Here is a 25,155-nt window from a genome sequence, read left to right on the forward strand (position 1 = left end):
GGGCAGGGACACCTTCCACTAGATCAGGCTGCTCAAGGCCACATCCAACCTGGCCTGGAACCTTTATAAAACATCATTTCAAGAATCAAGGAGTCTCAGCTTCACTTCTGGATAAACATCTGACATAATCAAGAAAAGATATAAACAGTATTAAATGCATAATCATAGAAAAGTAAATAAAGGGAATAAATTATTATTGCTAGGCACATAGCAGAGAGCTGGTGGTTAATAAGCTCAGCATGAGGGAACAGTGAGTTGCAGTAGCAAAGAAAGCCAGCAGGATGCTGGGTTGCATCACCAAGGGCATCACCACCAGAGATAAAGAAGTCATTGTCCCACTCTGCTCAGTGCTTGTCAGCCCACACCTGGGGCACTGCCTGCAGGTTTGGTCCCTGATGAACAAAACAGAAGAGAACAGGCTGGAAAGTGTCCAGAGAAGGGTCAGGAGAATGATCAGAGGACTGGCAGTCCTGCCCTGTGAAGATAGGCTGAGGGAGGTTGTTCTGCCTGGAGAAGAGAAGGATGAGGGGAGACCTCTTTACTATGGACCAGTACATAAAGGGTGGCTGCCAGGAGGATGGAGACTCCCTTTTCACAAGAAGACAAGGGCCAGTGGGGACTAGTTACTGCTGGAGAGATTCCCATTGGACTCCAGCAGAAAATACTTCCCCATGAGAACAGTCAGACATTGGAATAATTGGAATTATTTGGAGTTGGTGTCACAAGAGGTCATGCTTCAAAATATAAACTAATTGCTAACGTGGAGCAGATTTCCTTGGACTGCCCAAGTTCCTCAAGCTGTTCTGGACCATAGGAGTATCTTGCCCTACAGACACAAGCCTAGCAGCCAACTCCTAAGTCCTGGGGGATACACTGAGGTCCCAAGCCTCATTTACACATCTGGCATATACTTGTAGACCACTTCCAAAGCAACACCAACCAGCAGGGCTGCATTTCTGGCTCCGTGCCTTCCATCCTGTATGACACACACGTACACTCACACACAAGGGCTGTGTGCACAGCCTCTGCTGAGCCAGACTCCAAATCGTGGTGAAAGGCAGTTCCACCATCTGACAGATGCAGTATGGTACCACCAAAAGTTAGCTATCAGATGGGATAGCTCCCAAAGATAATAGTTTTCTCCAGTTCACACTTGGGGGCTCTGTCAGTTGCAGCCTGGCTCACTGGAGCTGATGGAAGCTCACCAAGCTTCCCTGGCAGGGGGCTCCAGCCAGTCTAATTTTGCATGTGGCAATAACCACCTAATCAATCTATGTCTTTCCAAGTCCTAACGGACCACCTGTACATCCAGACATGAATCTCCCTCCTGACATCCTCCACAACCATAAATTACAAGTTCAGTGCACACACCAGACAAGTCTCAGTGACCCTCTGACAGGGCAAATGGAGGTCACACAACAACTGGCTTCGGTGCCCACTACTCCCACCCTCCCATGTGTGAATTTCAAAGCCTGTAGCTGCAGTTAGGATCGCTCTCTGCTCTCACAGGAACACAACCTTGAAGTGATGACTGGTTCCTAAGCAGGATAACTGACTACATTGAGGTGCTGCAGCGTGTCCAGAGATGGGCAACAAAGGGTCTGGAGAACAGGGCCGGTGAGGAGCGGCTGAGGGACCTGGGGGTGTTTAGTCTGGAGAAAAGGAGGCTGAAGGGAGACTTCATTGCTCTCTACAACTCCCTGAAAGGAGGTTGCAGTGAGGTGAGTGTTGGTCTCTTCTCCCAAGTAACAACTGATAGGGTAAGAGATAAATGGCTTCCAGTTACACCAGGGGAGGTTTAGATTGGATATTAGGAACAATTTCTTCACTGCAAGAGTGGTCAGGGCTTGGAACAGGCTGCCCAGGAGGGCGGTGGAGTCACCATCCCTGGAGGTGTTCAAGAAATGTGTGGCCATGGCATTTGGGGATGTGGTTTAATGGCCATGGTGGTGTTGGGCTGATGATTGGACTTGATCTTAGAGGTCTTTTCTATGTATAACCAAGGAAGCAGCAAGTTGGTCACTGGTTGCGAGGGCTGAGCCATAGCTGTGGCTAGAAACGACAAAAGGCACTAAGCTCACTGGTGACCTCGTTGGTCTCACTGGTGACACCATCAGGGCTCCACAGCAGCTCGATAGAGCAAGCCTAGGGAAGGTATCTGTGAAAGAGTCCTACCCTTGCTAAGACCCTTCTAGGTGTCTGCTATCAGCATACCAGAGCCTTCCTGACCCTGGGTCACAACAGGTAATACTTCCTGATGGATTTAACTTCCACAAGCTTATCTAATCCTTCTTTTAATGTATTTCATGCTTCTAGACTTCACTGTCTCCTATAGTGATGAGTTCCATGGTTTGATTGAAGACTATACCTGTGTTTTTCTTTAAGTACAGCTACACCTCCTGCCTAGTTCTTACCTTGTGACAGAACAATCACCTCCACTTTTCCAGCTCTGTGCTACCTGTGACCTTATAGGCTTATTCCAGTTGATCTTCATACTGAAAGCTCAGCTCTCATCTGTGTCTTCTCAGCATCTTTTCCACTCCTTTTCAAGAGAGGCTGATCATTTAACCTCCAATGCCTCAGTACAGTCAAATTTTTCTATAACTTGAAGCCATCACCTTCCTTGATAATTGTGATTAATTTTCTATCCTCACCAGGCTGGGGTTTTTGAGCTTTTCATCCTGTTCATTACTGCTGAAAAGGAACCTGCCTGCTAACTGAACTTCTCAGCTCCAGACAGCATGCCAGCTCTTATCTGAGCCAGAAACACACACTGCACAGAAAAGAATGCTAAACAAAAGGCAGTGCCAAGCCAGTGACCTCATTCCACGCCTGCTGCCCTTGCCCTGGTTGTATCTACAGCTCTCCTGGCACAGGCAAAGAAAACCTTTGCTGTTTCCCTTTTATGCTCACAACACTGCAGCCAAGGGCAGCCTAGCCCACCCCAGAGCAGGTCTCCCTGCTGAGTAGGCAAGAAAACAGAGAATCATAGAATCATTTAGGTTGGAAAAGACCTTCAACATCACTGAGTCCAACCATTAACCTTACTCCACCAGGTCCACCACTAAGCACTACTAAGCACTACATCTACACAGCTTTTAAACACAGCGAGGGATGGTGACTCAACCACCCCCCTGGGCATCCTGTTCCAATGCCTGACAACCCCTTCAACAAAAACATTTTTACCTATTGTTCAGCCTAAACCTCCCCTGCTGCAGTTTGAGGCCATTTTCTCTTCTTCTATCATTAGTTACTTGTGAGAAGAGATCAACCCCCACCTGGTTCCTTTCAGGGAGTTGTAGAGAGCCATGAGGTCTCCTCTCGGCTCCCAAACTAAACACCCCCAGTTCCCTCACTGCTCCTCACCAGCCCTGTTCTCCAGACTTTTCACCAGCTTTACTACCCTTCTCTGGACCTGAATGTCTTTCCTGCAGTGAGGTGCCCAAAATGAGAGATGAGATGGAGGCACTTTCCTTTCCCATTAGTGGTGCCTGAGGGAGCAGCACTACCGAGGAGCTCCAGCTCTGCAGCAGGATAGAAGCCAACACCCATCAAGATAAAAGGTTACAAAGGGCCTTTGTCCCACTGCTTTCTGGAAAAGTAAACTCTTATTCTGCAAGATCTTTGAGGACACAAGCAGAAACATCACATGCAAACTCTTACTACCTCCTTCTCGTGTTAGGATGTTGGAGAAGTTTAATCATCACACCTACTACAGTGCTGGCTTTGTCACAGCTAAATAGATCTACTGACAGGCCAAGGAAATCACAGACATATGTGCTAAGAGGGAAAAACAGAGCTGAGTGCCACAGAGGACCAGCTACCCCTGCTGTCAAGGTCAATCAAGTCTGTGGAGCATCATAGGGGTGAGACATTCAAATCTCCAAGGATCAAGATTAAAGCTGGCATTAGCTTCCGAAGCAGCAGAGCATCTTGTTCTTCAGCAGGAGGTTTACTGCCTAAGATGCTGCCCTAGAAACTGGTGTGCAGTACAAAAGCATCAGACAAGATAGAATTGGAAGCTGGAATTTTAAGTGGGACAGCATAGGAAAACAAGGAAATTAGAAATTATCTTTCCTCTGCAAGCATTTAATTACTTGAGGATCTCTGGAGGTGCTAACTCCTGGTTCTCAACTTTTTGGCTAATTAATTTTTTCCCCCCTTCACTCTAAAAGCTTTGTTTTAATTAGCTCCCAAGTTGAGCCCCTATGAAGATGTTTTGTTTTCGTTCTCTTATTACTATATGTAAAAAACAACACTGGCTTGGAAAAAAAACCACGTACTCATTAAAAATAATGAGTGATTTTGCTGCTGCTGAAATACCTTTAAGTGACACAGGGAAAAAAAACCACTGTTGCTGGGGTTTTGTCATGGTTTAGTAGCTTAGTGCCACACTAGAGAGCATGCACGGAAATATCAGAAGCCTGCCAAGTCAGTCAAGTCTTCAAGTCACTCATGTTTAAAGAGAGACTTGAGTTCTTTGGTCAGATGACAAGAATCACACAATCACAGAATGTTAGGCCTTGGAAGAGACCTCTGGAGATCATCCAGTCCAAACCCCCCTGCTAGGGCAGGTCACGCAGGAACACATCCAGGTGGGTTTTGAGTGAAGGCGACTCCACAGCCTCTCTGGGCAGCCAGTTCCAGGGCTCTGTCACCCTCACAGTGACAAAGTTTTCCCTTCTGTTCCCATAGCACCTCGTCTGCTCCAGCTTGCCCTCAGCTCCCCTTGTGCTGTCACTGGACACAGAATCATAGAATTGTTAGGGTTGGAAGGGACCTCAAGAATCATCCAGTTCCCATCCCCCTGCCCTCCTCACACTCAAAGCCATGTCCTCTCATCCTATCACTCCAAGCGCTTGTAAAAAGTCCCTCCCCAGCTTTCTTGTAGTACTTCAGGTAATGGAAGGCTGCCCTAAGGCCTCCCCAGAGCCTTCTCTTCCCCAGGATGAACAGCCCCAACTCTCTCAGCCTGTGCCCACAGGGGAAGTTCTCCAGCCTTGTGATCATCTTTGTGGCCTCCTCTGGACCTGCTCCAGCAGGTCAATGTGACCTAGAAGTTTCCTTCTCTAACACATCTGTCTGTTGACAGGATATGGTAATTACTGTGGATTAAAAATGAAGTCCATGAGACATTATGGTACAGATTCAGAGATCATGTGTTAGTTCCTTAAATCACTTCTGCCTTTCATACAAGCCTCCTATCACAAACAGAAGATGAAACAAGTCAAGGCAGAAAATGTTTTGCTTTCATATCTCCTAACTACATTTTTTTCCTCTGGTTTTATTATTATTATTTGCAGCAGAAAGAAGCCCAAGAGGTATTTCTCTAGAACAGATTGAATGTTTTGATGGCTGCTGAGAAGAGCAGCAATTCTTTGCTGAATTAAAGCTTAGCTCATGAAAAGCAACCCAAATCTAGGTTTACACAAATACAGGTTCACCCCCACTCTGCTGAGACCCCACCTGGAGCTCTGTGTCCAGCTCTGGAGCCTCTATTACAGGAAGGATCTGGAGGTGCTGGAAGGTGTCCAGAGAAGGGCCACAAGGATGAGCAGAAGGCTGGAGCTGCTCTGCTATGGAGGCAGACAGGGAGTTGGGGTTGTGCAGTCTGGAGAGGAGAAGGCTCTGAGGAGACCTTCCTGTGGCCTTCCAGTATCTGAAGGGGGCTACAAGAAAGCTGGGGAGGGACTTCTTAAGGTGTCAGGGAGTGATGGGACTGGGGGAATGGAAAAAAGTAGAAGTGGGTAGATCCAGATTGGATGTTAGGAAGAAGTTGTTCCCCATGAGGGTGGTGAGAGCCTGGCACAGGTTGCCCAGGGAGGTGGTGGAAGCCTCATGCCTGGAGGTGTTTGCAGCCAGGCTGGAGGTGGCTGTGAGCAACCTGCTGCAGTGTGAGGTGTCCCTGGCCATGGCAGGGGGGTTGGAACTGGCTGATCCTTGAGGTCCCTTCCAACCCTGACAATTCTGTGACTCTATGAAATCTACCAGTGCCAGTGACACAAGTGAACACAAAGCCTTTGATTTGGGAGTTCAGTGACACTCTCCTAATGCCTCACAAAGAGCTGCCCTAATTATTTCCTCCCTAACACACCCTGCTTTGTTGCCAATTTCTCCGAAGAGAAGCGTGCTAGGACACCACCATCAAAATATTTAGGTTATCATTGGAGTCAATTCTACTTCAAGCCTGGGGTTTTGCAAGCAGTTTACAATTAGCCTTCATTTCTCATGCATGAGCTGACCCACTTACACAATGCAGCAAATCCCTGCCTTGGGGGCTTTTTCTGGATGGCTTCATTTTACTTCCACCACGGCAACTCATTTTGCTTTGTCAATACAGTGAGCAAGGTTACAGCCATCCTGTCAAATGTATTTATTTAAATTAGAATCAGAAAGGCTATGCCATTCCCTGGGGAACCTCACAGGAAAACTTCCTTGAGACTTGGGGATGTATTTTAACACCATAATGGCTCTACAGCTTTGGTAATCAAGTAACTTCCTATGAAAGCAGGGATAGAAAAGGAATGAAGCAATATGTGAACTTTGAAACAAACAAACAAACAAAAATCACTTCTGCAATCCCAGGGAAAGAAAGAATTGACCACAGTGATATAGAGAAGGAATGAAGCAATATATGAACCTTGAAACAAACAAACAAATACTGCTGAAATCCTAGGGAAAAAAATAATTGCTCACAATAATATGGAAGGGATTAAGTAATATATGAACTCTGGGGGGAAAAAAACACTTCTGAAATCCCAGGAATAAAATAATTGACCACCATGATATAGAAGGAATTGAGCAATATATGAACTTTGGAAAAGACCCCTTCTGAAACCCCAGGAAAAAATAGAACCACAGAATTGTCAGGATGGAAGGGACCTCAAGGATCAGCCAGTCCCAACCCCCCTGCCATGGCCAGGGACACCTCACACTGCAGCAGGTTGCTCACAGCCACATCCAGCCTGGCTGCAAACACCTCCAGGCAGGAGGCTTCCACCACCTCCCAGGGCAACCTGTGCCAGGCTCTCACCACTCTCCTGGGGAACAACTTCCTCCTAACATCCAATCTGAATCTACCCATTTCTAGCTTTTTTTCCATCCCCCCAGTCCTATCACTCCCTGACACCCTCAAAAGTCCCTCCCCAGCTTTCTTGTAGCCCCCTTCAGATGCTGGAAGGCCACAATTAGGTCTCCTCAGAGCTTTCTCTTCTCCAGACTGAGCAATGCCAACTCCCTCAGTCTGTCCTCACAGGAGAGGTGCTCTAGCCCTCTAATCTAAATGATTGACCACAATGATATAGAAGGAATTAAGCAATATATTAACTTTGGGGGGGGAAAGACTTCTGAAATCACGGGGAAAAAAACTAATTGACCACCATGATATAGACCATTTATATGATTCTTTTTTCCTAGCAAAGCCTGTAGGATAATGCCAGATCAGAGAATTGTTTCAGTTAAAACACATCTCTAAGATCATCAGTCTCAACCACTGGCCTAACACCCCCATGGCCATTAAACTGAGTTGTTTCAGTTGGAAAAAACCTTTTAAGATCACTCATCCTGACCACCAACCCAACACCACCAAGGCCATTAAATCATGGCCCCAAGTGCCATGGCCACATGCTGGGGAGGGACTTTTGAGGGTGTCTGATAGGACTGGGGGGAATGGAATAAAACTAGAAATGGGGAGATTGAGATTGGATGTTAGGAAGAAGTTGTTCCCCATGAGGGTGGTGAGAGCCTGGCACAGGTTGCCCAGGGAGGTGGTAGAAGCCTCATCCCTGGAGGTGTTTGCAGCCAGGCTGGATGTGGCTGTGAGCAACCTGCTGTAGTGTGAGGTGTCCCTGCCCATGGCAGGGGGACTGGGACTAGATGATCCTTGAGGTCCCTTCCAACCCTGACAATTCTATGATTCCATCAGTGAGAGATTCTATTGCTTCTCCTGCTCTGGACCAAGAAGCTGATCTTCAGCAGGTAAAGAATGTCACCATGTTAGGGACAGACCTGTTCTACTGCTTCCATGGAATGTGACCTGATGTGGCTGAGAGAGACATTGCAGTCTATTGAAAGCCCAACTGTTCAGTAGAACTTGTGAAAAGTCAAATAAATGATTCAGTTCCACCTGTACTGACAGATTCATGCATAATAACTGTGCTAAGTACCTGACATTCCCAAAAGTATCCTTCAGTTTGCCATTTTGGGGGTCTAAAAATAGTGTCTCCTCCCACAAGTTAGGAGCTACTGTCATGTATCTCAGAAGGATGAAGAAAAGGAGACCCACAAAGAGAACCTGAAAAAGTTATGGGGACAGAAAAAAAAGAAGTCAGCACTACCCCTGCTGAATCACAAGCACTCTGCTGTGGATTCTCAGGCATCTCTCCCTCCCCTACAAAGAGCTGTAAAATTCCCTAGCAAAGATTTTGCTTCCCTTTACCTGCTATATCAGCCTCCCATTACAGGTAATGGTTTAGCATGAGCAGTTTGATCTCTGTGCTCTAGGTCATGTAAATAAGGACCACAGAAAAAGGGACCACGATGCTGTGAGAGACTAAAATCTTGTCTCTTCTGATGTGACTCAACAAAGATAAAATCACCTTTGCTGCTTGCCCAGACAATAGCTGATGTGTATTGGGCAGAGCCACTGGAATGACTCTGGGGAAGGTGTATAAATAAGGACCAGACTGCAGCTCTCCTGGAAATGGGCAGAGGCCAATCGACCTAAAAACTGTATAAAAGATCTCAGCAACTACTGGCTCAGAAGAAGGAAAACACAGATGAAGGAAAACACAGATGAAGGAAAACACAGGAGGAAAAGACCTGGACAATGCTGCCAAGAAGGAAAAATGGAGAGAATACCAGAATCACCATGGAGCTTGGAAGAAGCAGCCCAAGAGGAACAAGAGGAACCCTCTCTCTGTGTCCTAAGTTCCACCTGCTGCAACTCATGGAGCTGAAGAGGCTGCTCAGAGGACAACACAGCCAAAGCTGCAGCACCCTTCCTCTACAGACCCAACATCTCCTCTACATCCAAAGCTGCAACACCCTTCCTCTACAGACTCAAACTGTCTTGGGGGGGTGAGGGGTGTGGTAATATAATTCTTTTCCTTTTCTCTCTCTCACTCTGTATTCTCTCTCCCTCTCCCCTTCTGATCCATCCACTTTATTTGTGTAATAAAGAGTCTAGCTGTTGGTATTTTGGCCTCCTTTGTGCCTCTAATTTCGTAACATGGGAATATTCAAAAGAACTGAGTCTCTTTCCCTCTCTGGACTGAGACAGATGCTTCCCAACAACTTTGAAAACAGTTTTGTTCAATGTCACTAAAGAAGTGAGAAAGAAGCTTTGAGGACCACTCCACAAAGGAGCCACAGCTTGGGTTTGCAACACTTCATGGTTACAAAACCATACAGTGAACAAACAGTAAATGGAAGACAACATTATCAGCTGAATGCTTGGTGACCATTGTTCTACACAGAGATCAAAACAAGAATCACAGAGTATCTTTGCTTGCAAGAGACCTTCAAGCTCATCCAGCCCAACCTTCAACCCAGTACTGAAGAATCAAGACTAATCCATGTCCCTAAGCACCAGGTCCACACAGGGCTTGAACACCTCCAGGGATGACGACTCCAGCATTGCCCTGGGCAAACCATTCCAGTGTTTGAGAACTCTTGCAAGTGAATAAATATTTCCTAATCTCCAGCCTGAACCTTCCCTGGTGCAGCTTAAAACCATTTCCCCTGGTCCTGTTGCTTGTCACAAAGGAGAAGAGGCTGCCCCCTCCTCACTCCGACCTCCCTTCAGGTAGTTGTAGCGAGCAATGAGGTCTCTCCCTCAGCCTCCTCTTCTCCAGACTGAACAACCTCAGCTCCCTCAAACAGTCCTCACAGCCCAGGTGCTCCTAATAGGTTGAGAGAGGCAAGTCTGCCACTTAGCTCTGGTGAGACCTCATCTGGAGTAGTGTGACCAGCTATGGGGGCCTCAACACAAAAGATACATGGACCTGCTGGAGAGGGTCCAGAGGAGGACCACAAAGATGACCAGAGGGCTGGTGCACCGCTGCTATGATGACAGGCTGAAAGATTTGGGGCTGTTCAGCCTAAAGAAGAGAAGGCTCTGGGGACACCTTAGAGCTGCATTTCAGTATCTGAAGAGGACCAACAGGAAGGCTGGGGAGGGACTGTTCAGAAGGGCCTGTGGGGATAGGACAAGGGACAATGGTTTGAAACTGGAGCAGGGCAGAGTTAGGTTGGACATCAGGAGGAAGGTCTGCACAATGGGAGCGGTGAAATACTGGAACAGGTTGCCCAGGGATGTGGATGAGGTCCAACCATTGGAGCCATTCAGGATCAGACTTGCTGTGGTCCCTGCTGCCTGCAGCAGGGGTGGACAAGATGACCTTTGAGAGTCCCTTCCAACCTAATGCATTCTGTGATTCTGTGAATAGCAATGGGAGTTTCAATTCATGTTGACCTGGCAGAGGAGTCCATGGGAGCAGAAGGCAACCAGGATGGTGGTGCAGCAAGCCTTCCATGCCTGCAACAGGCACCCAGCACTTCATCTGCTGCTCAGCAAGGATTTGTCTGTTACTAGGCACAGTTGCCACAGATGATTAAATGCACATTTTCCAAATGAAACAACAACAACAAGATCCTGCCTAGGAATATAGAGAGAGTCAGAGAAAGTGGGAATTGCTTCAGAAAACAGTGCAAATCCCAGCAGTGGCTAGAGCAACATCAGTTCTCTCTGTGGTTTAAAGCTGTGGTTTAAGATGCTTACCCAGGCCCTCTGCTGATGTGCCACAGCTCATTTCGTGCAATGCAGACACTGATCCTGCTGTCAGCTTTTCCTGTTCCCTTTTCACAGTGTTGCTCTTATTCCCCTAAAATTCAATGGAAGAGGGAAAAAAAAACAAACACCTTTAGAGATGAGGCTCTGTGGGCTTTACACTGGGAGTCCTCCAAAGGGAGCTCGGGGGCCTTGTTGTTAACATCTTCTCCTGCCAATTCTCTCCACAATCTGTTTTGGCAATTGAAGAGGCATTTTACATTTGAGCAAGGAGACAGATTGGTTGTGGCTCCCACAGAGCCAGGGCTCAACCATCCTAAGGACAGTTGCTGGTTTCAGGTGTGCACAAGTACAGCAGCAAGGTTGTCTGTTTCCCCCTTGAGTTGCTCCTTGAAGACAGATTTATATCACATCGACCAACTCCATACCTTTTGTGTCTTTCTCCAGAAAACAGTTACTTAGTTGAGTTAAATCTGGGGGGAAACCTGCTCCCCCCACTGCTTCCCCTGGAATTGTATAAACTTAACTGCTGGCTCTTGATGCTTCGAAAACCAAACACAGAATCATAAAACTGCTGCAGTTGGAAGGGACCTCTAAGTGCAACTATCAACCCAACACCACCATGGCCATCAAACCTTGTCCCCAAGTGCCATGGCCACACATTTCTTGAACACCTCCAGGGATGGTGACTCCACCACCTCCCCAGGCAGCCTGTTCCAGTGCATGACCACTCTTGCAGAAAAGATATTTTTCCTAACATCCAACTTAAACCTTTCAGGCCATTTCTTCTCATTCTGTCACTTACTAATAGGGAGAAGAGACCAGTACACACCTAGATCCAACCTCCTTTCAGGGAGTTGCAGAGAGCAGTGAAGTCTCCCCTCAGCCTCCTCTTCTCCAAACTGAAGAACTCCAGCTCCCTCAGCTGCTCCTCACCAGCCCTGCTCTCCAGACCCTTTCCCAGCTTTGTTGCCCTTCTCTGGACACACTCCAGCCCCTCAGTGTCCTTCTTGGAGGACCCCAAAATTGAACCCAGGACTCAAGGTGTGGCCTCACCCATGCCCAGTACAGGGGGACAATCACTTCCCTGGTCCTGCTGGTCACACTATTCTTGATCCAGGCTGGGATGCTGGCAGCCTCCTTGGCCACCTGAGCACACTGCTGGCTCATCATCACTTGGCTGCCAACCAGCATCCCCAGGTTTTTCTCTGCTGAGCAGCTTTCCACCCACTCTGCTCCAAGCCTGAAGCACTGCAGGTGATTGTTGTTACCCACATGCAGGAGCAGCACTTGGCCCTGTTGAATCTCATACAAGTGGTCTCAGCCCATTGAGCCAGCCTAACATGCAGCAGATGTCATTAAAGAGAATGAATCCACAGCCTTTTTCAGACACTGCTTTGGAGAATGTGACAGAAGTTTCATGCTCTGTCCCTGCATCCAGTACAGGCTCCACTAACTTCAGTGAGGAGTACAGGAGGCTGACAGCCTCCACCCTCCAGAGGTGACTCACTAACTCTACCATTTTACTAACTCTTCATTTTACTAGCTCTACCATCCTTCCTAACTCAAGGTCTTCACCAAAAGAGGACACCTTGGAAAAGTGCTTTGCAAACCAGATTTCATCTGTTTCCTTTTCCTTCTTTATTTTTTACCTAAGGATGCAGCTTTCATTTCATCCACTGCCCAAACCTCCCAGAAGAGCAGCCACAGCCATACAAATGAACTGCATGACTCCACTTGCTGGCTCTCCAAGGGAAGAAGGGCAGATGTCTGCTGCTTCCTGTTCACACATGGCCTCAGCTCAGAACAGCATCTCTGTGGAAGTGAGAAAGGCTCCCAGTGCAAGGGGGGCACCCACTGTGAAAGCTTCCATGCACCCTTCCAGCCATACAGCTAAGGCAGCAACCTCTACTATCCAAACACTGGCCTTCATCTTAATGAAAGCCTCTCACTCCATCAATTTGTACAGACACCTGTTTTGCTTTAGACATTGCAGACATTTACCAGGACCAGATTTCAGACAGAGCAACTTCTTTCACATAGGATAAAACATGCCCCAGGCCATATATCTTGACATGAAAGTGCAGAGGCAGTAAGCAGCAGCTCATTGCTGCAAACTGCTGGAAGTGTTCCATTTCCCCAGAGGAAATATTATTAGATTGAGTTCCCACATCTTCATTTAGCCATGTGTCAGGATAGATCAATAAAGAGACTTCTGCCATCTTCTATAGCCTCTTCCTTTTGCCACCCTCATGTTTTCCCCTAGAATATCAGCCTATAGTTAGACTGTGGGCAAAATCCCCTCTAAAAATCCCTGGGGGTTGTTTTCTTCTTGAGAATATTTGCATTCAGGCTGGAGGTTAGGAAATATCTCTTCACAGAGAGGGTTCTCAAACATTGGAATCGTCTGCCCAAGGCAGTGCTGGAGTCACCATCCCTGGGGGTGATCAAACAGTGTGTGGAGCTGGTGCTTAGGGACATGGTTTAGTGTTGACTCTTTGGTGCTGGGTCAGGAGTTGGACTGGATGAGCTTGGAGGTCTCTTCTAACTGGATGTGTTAGCAGCCAGCAGTGTGCCCAGGGGGCCAAGAAGGCCAATGGCATCCTGGCCTGTATTAGGAAGAGTGTGGCAAGCAGGAGCAGGGAAGTCGTTGTGCCCTGTGCTCAGCACTGGTTAGGCCACACCTTGAGTCCTGTGTCCAGTTCTGGGCCCCTCAGTTTAAGAAGGACATTGAGACACTTGAAGGTGTCCAGAGAAGGGCAACAAAGCTGGGGAGAGGCCTTGAGCACAGCCCTGTGAGGCGAGGCTGAGGGAGCTGGGGTTGCTTAGCCAGCTCTCTACAACTACCTGAAAGGTGGTTGTAGCCAGGAGGGGGTTGGTCTCTTCTCCCAGGCAGCCAGCAGCAGAACAAGGGGACACAGTCTCAAGCTGTGCATGGGGAGGTTTAGGCTTGAGGTGAGGAGAAAGTTCTTCACTGAGAGTGTTAGCCATTGGAATGTGCTGCCCAGGGAGGTGGTGGAGTCCCCATCCTGGAGGTGTTCAAGAGGGGATTGGATGTGGCACTTGGTGCCATGGTTTAGTCATGAGGTCTGTGGTGACAGGTTGGACTTGATGATCTTTGAGGTCTCTTCCAACCTTGGTGATACTGTGATACCGTGTTCTGTGTCTGAGAGGAAGCCCAAACACTGCAAGGTCTTTTAACAAAACTCACTTCTCTGTGAACAGTATAAAGCTTGACTATAGGCTTGAGGAGGGTACATTGAGAGTGGGTATTAAGAAGAAATTCTTTCCAGTGAGAGTGGGGAGACACTGGAACAGGTTGTCTGGGGAGGTTGTGGACACCCCCCTCCATGGAGGTGTTCAAGGCCAGGTTAGATGAGGCCTTGAGCAACCTGGGCTGGTGGGAGATGACCCTGCCCATGGGACTAGATGATCTTTAAAGTCCCTTCCAACCCAAACCATTCTGTGAATGTTGTGTGCATTAACTACACACCCAATGCCCACAAACACGGGCATCTGCATGGAAATGTTGGATTTGGAATAACTGAGAGGATATTGATACACTTACATAATAATTATAAACTTCACATAATACTTACAAGCATTTTCACACACACACATTAATTTGTGGTAATTCATTTCCATTTTGAAATGCCTGCTCAGCCATGCAAAGGGTGCTAAAAAACCTGCAAAGTCAGCAGTAAAACAGCTGCTCAGTTTATGCAGGGGGGAGTGGGGAGATCTCATCAATGTTGATCAATATTTAAAGGGTGGGTGTCAGGAGCATGGGGCCAGGCTTTTTCCAGTGACAGCACAAGGGGTAACAGGCACAAACTTGAACATAAGAAGTTCCATCTAAACATGAGGTGGAACTTCTTTAACTTGCAGGTGCTGGAGTGCTGGAGCAGGCTGCCCAGAGAGGTGGTGGAGTCTGGAGGCTTTCAAAACCCACCTGAACGTGTTCCTGTGTGACCTTGTCTAGGTGCACCTGGCTTGGCAGGGGGGTTGGACTCACTGATCCCCAGAGGCCCCTTCCAACCCCTACCATTCTTCTCAATGCTGAGAAGCTGTAACAGTTGTCACCTGGGGCTGCTGATCCCAGATTTCCTAGAAAGCCTTCATGATTCTAACAAGCATGTTGCAGATCTGCAGAATTCAGTTGTTAATGCTCAAGCACATGGGATACTGGGGCCATTGTCATTCTTTTCTAAACAACTCCATCCTGGTCCTGAGACATCCACTGAGCCACAAAACAAATTCCGCACCTTTGGTTTAAGGGAAAGGCTTGCTGGTAGTAAAACAGCAACCAAAATCCAACCCCCTCCTTCAACCCACTCTCCCACTCCCTTCACTATCCTCTTTCCTCAGAAGCTTTATACTGACAGCAGGAAAGACCCTTTAACAAGTCAGAGTACTGTGCTAATGTTCCTGTAGGGTGCAACACTTCATGCCAGGACAAAAGCCCATGAAGTGCCACAGGCTGGGGAGAGAGTGGCTGGAGAGCAGCCAGGCAGAAAGGGACCTGAGGGTACTGGTTGACAGCAGCTGAGCATGAGCCAGCTGTGTGCCCAGGTGGCCAAGAAGGCCAATGGCATCCTGGCCTGCATCACGAAGAGTGTGGCCAGCAGGAGCAGGGAGGTCATTCTGCCCTGGACTCAGCACTGCTTAGGCCACACCTTGAGTCCTGTGTCCAGTTCTGGGCTCCTCAGTTTAGAAAAGATGTTGAGCTGCTGGAAGGTGTCCAGAGAAGGGCAACAAAGCTGGGGAGGGGTCTGGAGCACAGCCCTGTGAGGAGAGGCTGAGGGAGCTGGGGTTGCTTAGCCTGGAGAAGAGGAGGCTCAGTGGAGACCTTCTTGCTCTCTCCAACTACCTGAAGGGAGGTTGTAGCCCGGTGGGGGTTGGTCTCTACTCCCAGGCAAGCAGCACCAGAACAAGAGGACACAGTCTCAAGCTGTGCCAGGGGAGGTTTAGGCTGGAGGTGAGGAGAAGTTCTTCATAGAAAGAGAGATTGGCCACTGGAAATGTGCTGCCCAGGGAGGTGGTGGAGTCACCATTCCTGGAGGTGCTCAAAAAGGGATTGGATGTGGCACTTGGAGCCATGGTTTAGTTGTCAGGAGGTGTTGGGTGTTAGGTAATAGGTTGGACTTGATGATCTCTGAGGTCTTTTCCAACCTGGGTGATCCTATGAGAAAGCCAGCATCTTCCACAGCTTTCTGCTCAATCCTATCTATTAGCACTAGTTCCCTTTTAATTGTCCCCATCAAGAGCAGTTACCCATTTAACTGTGCTCACTTACCCCTTCAATGAAGCAGTTACAATTTTTGTTTCAGAGAGGTTCTTTGGGAAGTTTCTACTGTTTCAAGGTGAAATCAAACCAAACAACTGAAAATTAAGAGAGATATATTAGTATGCTTCCATTGTGCTCTATAGGAAAAGTCAAACTGCTTTCAAATTATTCAAGTGCTTACCTTTCATGGTCTTGAAACCTTACTCAGATCCTTCTAGTCCATGATGTTTAGCTGATCACCACAGAAACTGCTCTGTGTGGGAGGCATTTCTCTGATACAGGAGGTTTCTGGTGAGATTTAAGCTGTGGCCTATGCAGAATTCTCTTTCTAGGAGTCAATGCCATACATCAGATTATTGTAGTGTAAGCACAAACGAGATGCAGCTTACTTTACTATGCACATTTCAGAACTCCACTTCACTCTTCAAGATTAATTATTCCTAACAGAGGCTGTGACTTGCAATCCCTTGTCAGTTACACAAAAAGAAAACAGCTCTGCACTGTTGAGGATGGGCAGCTAGGAAGGAAGAGCCAGGAGTGGCATAACCAACCACCGAGGGGGGGGAAATGAAACAAAACCCTCCAATTTTCACATTCAAAATTACATTCCTGGGTCTGAAAAGGCAGGGAGATAGCAGCTTTGGTATCATAAATCATAACAACATCATCTGCCAGAGAAGAAATCCCCTTGTCCCACTCAAAAGCAGAGGTGGGAAGAAAACTCTCCTACTTCACAAAACGACTTTTTGGGTTTATTTGCCCCTTTTCCCACAGCAGGAAACCCAATGAGCTTTGAAGGAGAGAAAGGAAGAGTGTGCAAGTGAGCTGTGTCATACTGCCCTATATTCTGATGTGGAGGGCACTGGGCTTGGGAGATCTAATTAAATTTCTTAGCATGCCAATACCCAAGCCTGAGTATGGCAGCAGGGTAACTCCTCTGGCAGAGCAGAGCCCTGCAAGGGATTAAGTATTCATCAGGGCATTGCTTGTTTCGTCTCCTTGACGTGTTCCAGAACTACCCCACATAAGAGACTCACTCTTCCTCGAGCAAGCTATGTAGGTCATGAGAAGACCTAATTTCAGTTCCTGGTCTGAACCACTATCACCACCACCAACAACAACAAAAATACAGCTGATTAAAACCAGGGACTCACTGAAGTTTCCCAGACCCCAAATGGAAGTCTTAATGGCTGTGCTTTTTGCCACTCCCAAGAGCACATCTTTCACTCTTACGAACCAGCAATTCCAGTTGCCAGAAGAGACGAGCTTTTGTTCTCACCTTCTCATGGCTCTTAAATGAACCATCCTCTCCACTGGCCAAAGCTCCAGGAAGTGAGCCCAGATTTTTCACCTCAAAGGCCAGCTCTGGACATCCAAAATCTTAACTAGTGAATGGTGCATCTCCATGGCTGTGCTAATCCAGTACGTATCAGGGGCTCTCTTCAAACACAGCTCTTACCATTTGAAGGGGGAACTTCAGCCTAGTCCCTGACTGCAAACACTGAAAGTAAAATGATTACTATTGGATACAAAAGGAAAATAATGCTAAGGTTTGTAGAATTCATTGGTCTGCTACTGGGGCTATAGAGTAGTGGCACAAACAGTTCTTGCTCTCTTTTCTTCTTCTGTCTCTTCTGCTTGCAGCTTCTCTTTCTCTCTCTCCCGTGGCCTTGCCAGAGGATCTTTGTTTTGGCTACTGTGTGAGGTAAGGGGAAGGAGGGAGGGAGTGGGGGAGGAGGTGAATGGATCCCCTGGATCCATCAGAGGGGTCTGAGGAGTTTCTGTGCTGTTTATACATTGTAAAAATATATCTATACTGTACATCTATTGTATAGTTTGTACACATTCATTGCCTTTCTAGACTGTAGTTTGCTTGTAACTAGAGCTCCATTTGCTTCCATTCCAAACTGAGCTAAGTCTGGCAATTTATTTTGGGGGTAGTTTTTGTCCAAATTAGTTGGGGGATTAATTTCACCCCACCACAACAGCCCAACCTGGAGCATTTTGTTTCTTTCAAGTAAACCAACCATCACTTTCCTCTGACTGTACTTACACAGGGTGCCTCTGATGTCATGCTGGTGTTTCATGGCTACAAGGAATGATCCAAAACCAACAACAAAATCACAAAACCGCCTTTGGAGACAAATTCTTGTGGCATAAAAATGATCAGGAGGAAGGACAGACAAGCTAATGACATTGATTCTGTACCATTTCCAGCTCCCCCTAGTTCCTACTTTCAGACAGGTGACATGCACTACATAGTCCCCAGTACTCCACCATGCAGTGAAAAGGGAAGAGAACAGAAATAAAGAACATTCCTGGTGAAAAGAGGAAAAATCTCAGCTGTAAAAATCCCACTCCTGAGAGCATTCCACGTTCAAGCTCTCAGCTAACAAAACACATGGCTAAATTCTGCTAGTTGGCATTCCTTCAGAACACAACCTTACATTTGTTTCTTTTAAAGAGCAGAGGCACAACTTTATCTGCTTCAAGAGAACTCCCTCTTGCCAGCAAGGCCATTTTTGACTGCCTGCTAAAAAGAAAAAGACAAGACTTTATCGCCGTACAGCTCATTTACATCACGTACACACCAACAAAATGTTACAGAAGAGTTCTTAGTTGCTGGCCAATCTGTGAAGGAGAAAAATACAATGGGAAGTGTCAAATCATTTTAGCACAGAAAAATCCTTTGAGCACACTTGGGGAAAGCTGGAGAGGTGAACACACATTGCCCACGTGCTGGACAAGTCCGTGGTACCCAGGGACACAAGCTTCCAAATCTGACACGCACCACGATCAGGTTCTTCACTCTCACAGCCTTCATCAGCAACACCACCAAACACACCTTTTCTTAGACACACTATTCCTCCATCTACAAGCACTTTAGGTGGCAGTCACATACATTACTGATTTGTTCCTGAGTCCTTTTCAGTCTTTGTAACTCGGGCGTGTCGGTCACGATACTGAACCCTCTTCCTTTGCTTTCTTCAAAGTCCCTTTTGTACTTTACCTACAGAAGACAAAACAAATAAAATACAGAAGAACAGGGTTGTTTTCCTTTGCAACACATGCCTTTCCCCCCCCCTCCCCCCCACCCCCCAGCAATGCAGCAATTCCTTTTCACTGTAAATAAAGCACTTGTGAAAGGTTTTCAGGCCTTACAGGAGAAGTCTGCCTTCATCCCCAAACAGAGGCAGAATTCCCCAGTGCCCCAGCAACCATCACCTCCACGGCTGCCACAGAATCATAGAAGTGTCAGGGTTGGAAGGGACCTCAAGGATCAGGCAGTTCCAACCCCCCTGCCATGGCCAGGGACACCTCACACCACAGCAGGTTGCTCATAGCCACACCCAGCCTGGCTGCAAACACCTCCAGGCAGGAGGCTTCCACCACCTCCCTGGGCAACCTGTGCCAGGCTCTCACCACCCTCATGGGGAACAACTTCTTCCTAACATCCAATCTGAATCTATAAATTTCTAGTTTTGCTCCATTCCCCCCAGTCCTATCACTCCCTGACACCCCAAAAAGTCCCTCCCTAGCTCTCTTGTAGCCCTCTTCAGATACTGGAAGGCCACAATTCGGTCTCCTCAGAGCCTTTTCTTCTCCAGACCGAACAACCCCAACTCTCTCAGACTGTCCTCACAGCAGAGCAGCTCCAGCCCTCTGCTCAGCCTCATGGCCTTCCTCTGGACACCTTCCAGCACCTCCAGATCCTTCCTGTAATAGAGGCTCCAGAACTGGACACAGTGCTCCAGGTGGGGGCTCACCAGTGCAGAGTAGAGGGGGAGAATCCCCTCCCTGGCCCTGCTGGCTCTGCTTCTCTTGCTGCAGCCCAGATCCCTTCCAACCTGATGCAATCTGTGATTCTATGATTTTTTTCCATGGGCTCAAGCTCCACAAGTACTGGTGGAGGATCACTCCCTGTGGTCACTTCCTTCTCAGAGCAGTAACCACAGAGCTGCAGATGCCAACACAGCATCAACCAGGCACTCATTTGCACACAAAAAGCAGCTAGAACTAAATGTCTTCTAAGAGCCAGCCTCCTGTTCCAGCCTCTCCTCGTGATGAGCCTACCAGCCTTTCCCATTTGAAACATAAATTACACTGGAAAAAAAAACCAACAAACCACTGCATGAAAAGAGTATTTAGAAGATGGCAAAGTCAAACATCCATAAATTAGGGAATGGCTGCCTGGACAAACTGAAATTGTCCCTCCTGCACATATGCATTAGGCTATTGTCTTTAATCAGGCACTCATATATTACTCTTTGACGAGGCCCCCTGCTTTCTTCTGCACACAGCAGAGATGGTTCCACATGTGGCTGCCTCTGGTGTTTTGGACCAGACTATTCAAACCCCACCATCAAGGTAGGGAAATTAGTTTCCTCAGGAGCCTTTTTTTTTTTTTTTATATAGCTCTCATCACAGTCATTAATCAACCTTCATAATGCACCCTGGAAAGCAGGAATGGCATCATCCACACTCCCAGGCAAACTGAGCTGGGAAAAAAAGCTTCCCTTCCAGAAAGGCATAGGGGGCTCAGGCTGCTCACTCTCAGATTCCTAACACTTGAGTTATGTTCAAATTCTGGACCTCAGTTCCTTGTACTTCTGCTCATCAGGCCAGGGGATCTCAACTTCAGCATAAAGAAACATGAGAAACAAAAATGAAAAATGTTAATTCACTGGTGAGCAACAAACAAAACTGCAGCAAAGATACAGTCAGGACCCACATCTGCACAGATGGATTCAGCCTTCTTATCCATAACACCTTCCTTTCACTTCCTGCTTTGCTCCTTACACACACCCAGAGCAGTAGTAAAAAGAGCAGGCTTCTCCTTTACACAGCTGACAGCCAGAAAACACACAGCTTATGCACCAAACTTTCAGGTCAAGGTTGGCTTAGGCTTACCTCACCAGCAAGCACTTCACACTATGATGGTGATAAACAGGAAAAAATACCCACCCCAGTCACAAAAGTGCAGTTTCACAAGGCTACAGAACACAGTCTGTCCAGCCCATCCCAATCACTGGATCAGAGCATGTTAGGGGTTGAAAGAGACCTCCAGAGATCTTCAAGGCCAAACCCCCTCCCAGAGCAGGACCAGAGAATCCAGCACAGGTCACACAGGAACACATCCAGACAGGGCTTAAAGTCTCCAGAGAAAGAGACTCCACAACCTCTCTGGGCAGCCTGCTCCAGTGCTCTGTGACCCTCACAGAGAAGTTCTGCCTCATGTTGAGTTGGAACTTCCTGCGCTGTCAGTGTTCAGAACCTTTGCTTTTTCTTTCAACATACATTCATCATACAAAATTGTTTCAACAAGAGCAAGTGCAGGGTTCTGCATCAGGGTCAGAACCATCCTCACTATCAGTACAGGCTGGGGAAGGAGGTGATAGAAAGCAGCCCTGAGAAAAAGGACTTGGGGGTACAGATGGATGAGAAGCTGGACAGGAGCAGGCAGTGTGAGCCTGCAGCACAGAAGGCCACTGGCAGCCTGGGCTGCATCCAAAGCAGCATTGCCAGAGAGGTGATTCTGACACTTGGCTCTGCTCTGCTGAGACCTCACCTGGAGTAGTGTGTGCAGCTCTGGAGCCCTCAGTATAGGAAGGACATGGACCTGATGGAGAAGGGCCAGAGAAGGGCCAGGAAAATGACCAGGGGGTTGGAGCAGCTCTGCTACAAGGACAGGCTGAGGGAGCTGGGGGTGTTCAGCCTGGAGAAGAGAAGGCTCAGGGGAGATTTTATAACAACCTTCCAGTACCTGAAGGAGGCTACAAGAAGGCTGCAAAGGGACTGTTTACAAAGGCCTGCAGGGACAGGACCAGGGGCAATGGCTTCAAACTAGAGCAGATTGAGATTGGATGTGAGGAACAAGTTCTGCACCAGGAGGGTGGTGGAACACCGGAACAGGTTGCCCAGGGAGATGGTTGAGGCTCCATGCCTGGAGATACTCAAGGTGAGGCTGGACAGGGCTCTGGGCACCCTGATCTAGCTGGGGAAGCCCCTGCTAACTGCAGAGGGAGTTGGACTGGATGACCTTTGGAGGTTCCTTCCAACCCAGACCATTCTGTGATTCTATGAACATTCATACCAAGGCCAGTCACACAAATCCTGGGACACTGCAGTAAGTGCCCACAGCAGCAAACCCCCACAGGCAGCTTCAACTTCAACCTATGACAAACTGCAATCCTTGAAATTTACTTTTGAAATCCAAATGTCTCTAACCCCCTGGTGACTCAGTCATAAAGGTGCTCACTTCCTACAGAGATGCTTTTTAGCATCTCATCACCAAAATCCCAGCTGGTGGCTCTCCCTCTTGGCTCCAAGATCGGGTGCAGCCTCCCAAACGCAGCACACCTTCGGTGGCGACTGCCCTGAGAAACTGATCCCTTGAGAAACGATGTGTGGCTTGAACATTAGAAATGCACCAGCAATAAATCACTACAAATGAAAACACTTGAAGTGAAAACACTTCATAAGGAGAAATTCTGCACAGTGAAAAGGGCTAAGTGATCCAACAGAGCTTGAACAAAGCCAGCTTCTCAGATTCATACCATCAGCCAGGACTGTGTCAATCCATTCACGAGGGCGGCACGAAACAGCCAAGGGCAGAGGGTCCATCTCACTCTGCACATAAAATCTCACACTGGAGGAAACACTGCTCCTTTTTCTTGCAGGTATACTTGCTACTTGGCAGTAAAGCCACCCATTAACAAGCCAAGATTAATTTTTCCTGGGGGGAAGGGGGGAGGGGAAATGCACTAAAAATATAAATGGAGTCTAAAAGACAGATTATTCTCTTGGGGTTTTTGGCACTTAGCCTTCGTCCAGCCCCATTTGCAGTGAGAGGAGCACCTAGCAGTTGAACAAACAACACAGGAGTCCACAAACACCACACACAGAAAAAGCAGAGCAAGGATTCAACAAGGTGGGTCCTCTTGCTTTTACCATCACTGGAGAGCTGTGAATAATGACCTCAGAAACACTCTGCCTTCCACCCCTACCTCAAAAAGTTACTCAGCCACTACAAAGCAGACATTAAATCCTCAAAAGCTAAGGCAATGTCAGAAGTGCTTTCCCTTCTCCACTCCCCTGTACACAGCAGGTAGCTACATTGATAAACTGCTTCAAAATATTCCCCTGCCTTACTCTGATGCACTGCATAGAGCCACAGACAGTGGGAACCACCTGAAGGAGGTTGTCTCTCCACAAATGCCTGAAAGGAGGTTGCAGTGAGGTGGGGGTTGGTTTCTTCTTTCTAGTACAGGATGGTAGAACAAGGGGAAGTGGCCTGAAATTGCACCAGTTGCACTAATTGGAGATTAGGAACAATTTCTTTGCTGCAAGAGTGGTCAGGCATTGGAACAGGCTGCCCAGGGAGGTGGAGGAGTCACCATCCCTGAAGGTGTTCCAGGAAACCTGGAGCCATGGCACTTCAGGACATGGTTTAATGGCCATGGTGGTGTCAGGCTGATGGTTGATCTTAAAGGGCTCGTTCAGCCAAAACAATTCTATGACCATGCCTGATGTCTAGCAAGGAAAGATTAAGCAGGGTAGAATGAGAGGGCAGGACCCCTCAGACCACATTTGCCCTGAGAGGAATGTTCATAGTCTTCACCACCCCCTGAGTGTTCACTAATTTGTTTCAGTACATTGTATTTGGCCAGGCTGGATGAGGCCTTCAGCAACCAGATCCAGTGGAAAGCGTTCCTGCCCATGGCAAGGGGTTTGGAACTAGATAGTCTGTAAGGTCCCTTCCAACCCAAACCATTCAGTCATACTATCATAATGCAAGAACTGGAAATGGCCAAGGGCAGACTAAACTCTCTTCAAGATTTTCATAGGAACTGGAGGCTACAGACTGGGCACCCCTTAGGGAAGTCAAGGAGCTGTGGATGCCTAAAAGGCCACAGATGAATGAGTGTGACTGGAACAAGGGGCTGTAGGGTCAAGGATTTCATGTTCTTGGGTTTTACTGTTCTTAGACAAAGGAATTTGTATTGGGGGGGGGGGGGAGAGACAATAAAAATGAAAGAATTGTGGGGAGTAGAATCAAACAAACCCCAAATGCCCTGAGGCTGCACTTTGCCATTTTCCCAGGCAGTCTTTAGAACATACAGAAAGGCATTTTAGACTGTTCCTTTCAATACAGTCAAAAAGCCATTTTCACAACTCATGGCTCTGAAATATTTCTCATACTAGATGAAGCTGTCTGAAAGCAGAAAGTTTCTCATTCCAAGATGTATTACACCTGAAAAAGTCAGCACTTCAACAGTGCCAAAAACTGTATGGAGGAAAGGAAGGACATGGACCTGATGAAGCTGGTTCAGAGGAGAGACACTGGGCAGGGACTTTTTAGAAGGGCTTGTAGTACTAGGATGAGGCATAATGGCTTCAAACAGGAAAAAAGTGGATTTAGATTAAACATTAAAAGGATTAAACATTAAGAGGAAATTCTTCCCCATGAGGGCTGTATCTCAGGTTGGGCAGTAACACGCAGGGACCTGGACAAGCTGGAGAGGTGAACCTCATGAGGTTCAACAGGAGCAAGTGTAGGGTTCTGCATCAGGGCCAGAACCATCCTCACTATCAGTACAGGCTGGGGGAGGAGGTGATAGAAAACAGCCCTGAGAAAAAGGACTTGGGGGTACAGATGGATGAGAAGCTGGACAGGAGCAGGCAGTGTGAGCCTGCAGCACAGAAGGCCACTGGCAGCCTGGGCTGCATCCAAAGCAGCATTGCCAGAGATCCAGAGAGGTGATTCTGACACTTGGCTCTGCTCTGCTGAGACCTCACCTGGAGTAGTGTGTGCAGCTCTGGAGCCCTCAGTATAGGAAGGACATAGACCTGATGGAGAAGGTCCAGAGGAGGGCCAGGAAAATGACCAGGGGGTTGGAGCAGCTCTGCTACAAGGACAGGCTGAGGGAGCTGGGGGTGTTCAGCCTGGAGAAGAGAAGGTTCAGGGGAGATCTTATAACAACTTTCCAGTACCTGAAGGGGGCTACAAGAAGGCTGCAAAGGGATTGTTTACAAAGGCCTGCAGGGACAGGACAAGGGGGAATGGCTTCAAACTAGA

General features: G+C 47.7%; 1 protein-coding gene across 1 annotated transcript in view; it reads right to left on the bottom strand.

Annotated features, from left to right (window-relative positions):
- LOC128898288 (LIM zinc-binding domain-containing Nebulette) overlaps window positions 1–25,155 on the bottom strand; it is a 343,259-nt gene that overhangs the window by 166,455 nt on the left and 151,649 nt on the right. Inside the window, exon 4 of the mRNA XM_054171209.1 lies at window positions 18,979–19,086. Within this exon, the coding sequence (XP_054027184.1) occupies window positions 18,979–19,086 (108 nt within the window). The remainder of the gene's footprint in view (window positions 1–18,978; window positions 19,087–25,155) is intronic.

Source organism: Dryobates pubescens, chromosome 21 (genome assembly GCF_014839835.1).
Source record: "Dryobates pubescens isolate bDryPub1 chromosome 21, bDryPub1.pri, whole genome shotgun sequence".
Classification (NCBI taxonomy): Eukaryota; Metazoa; Chordata; class Aves; order Piciformes; family Picidae; genus Dryobates; species Dryobates pubescens.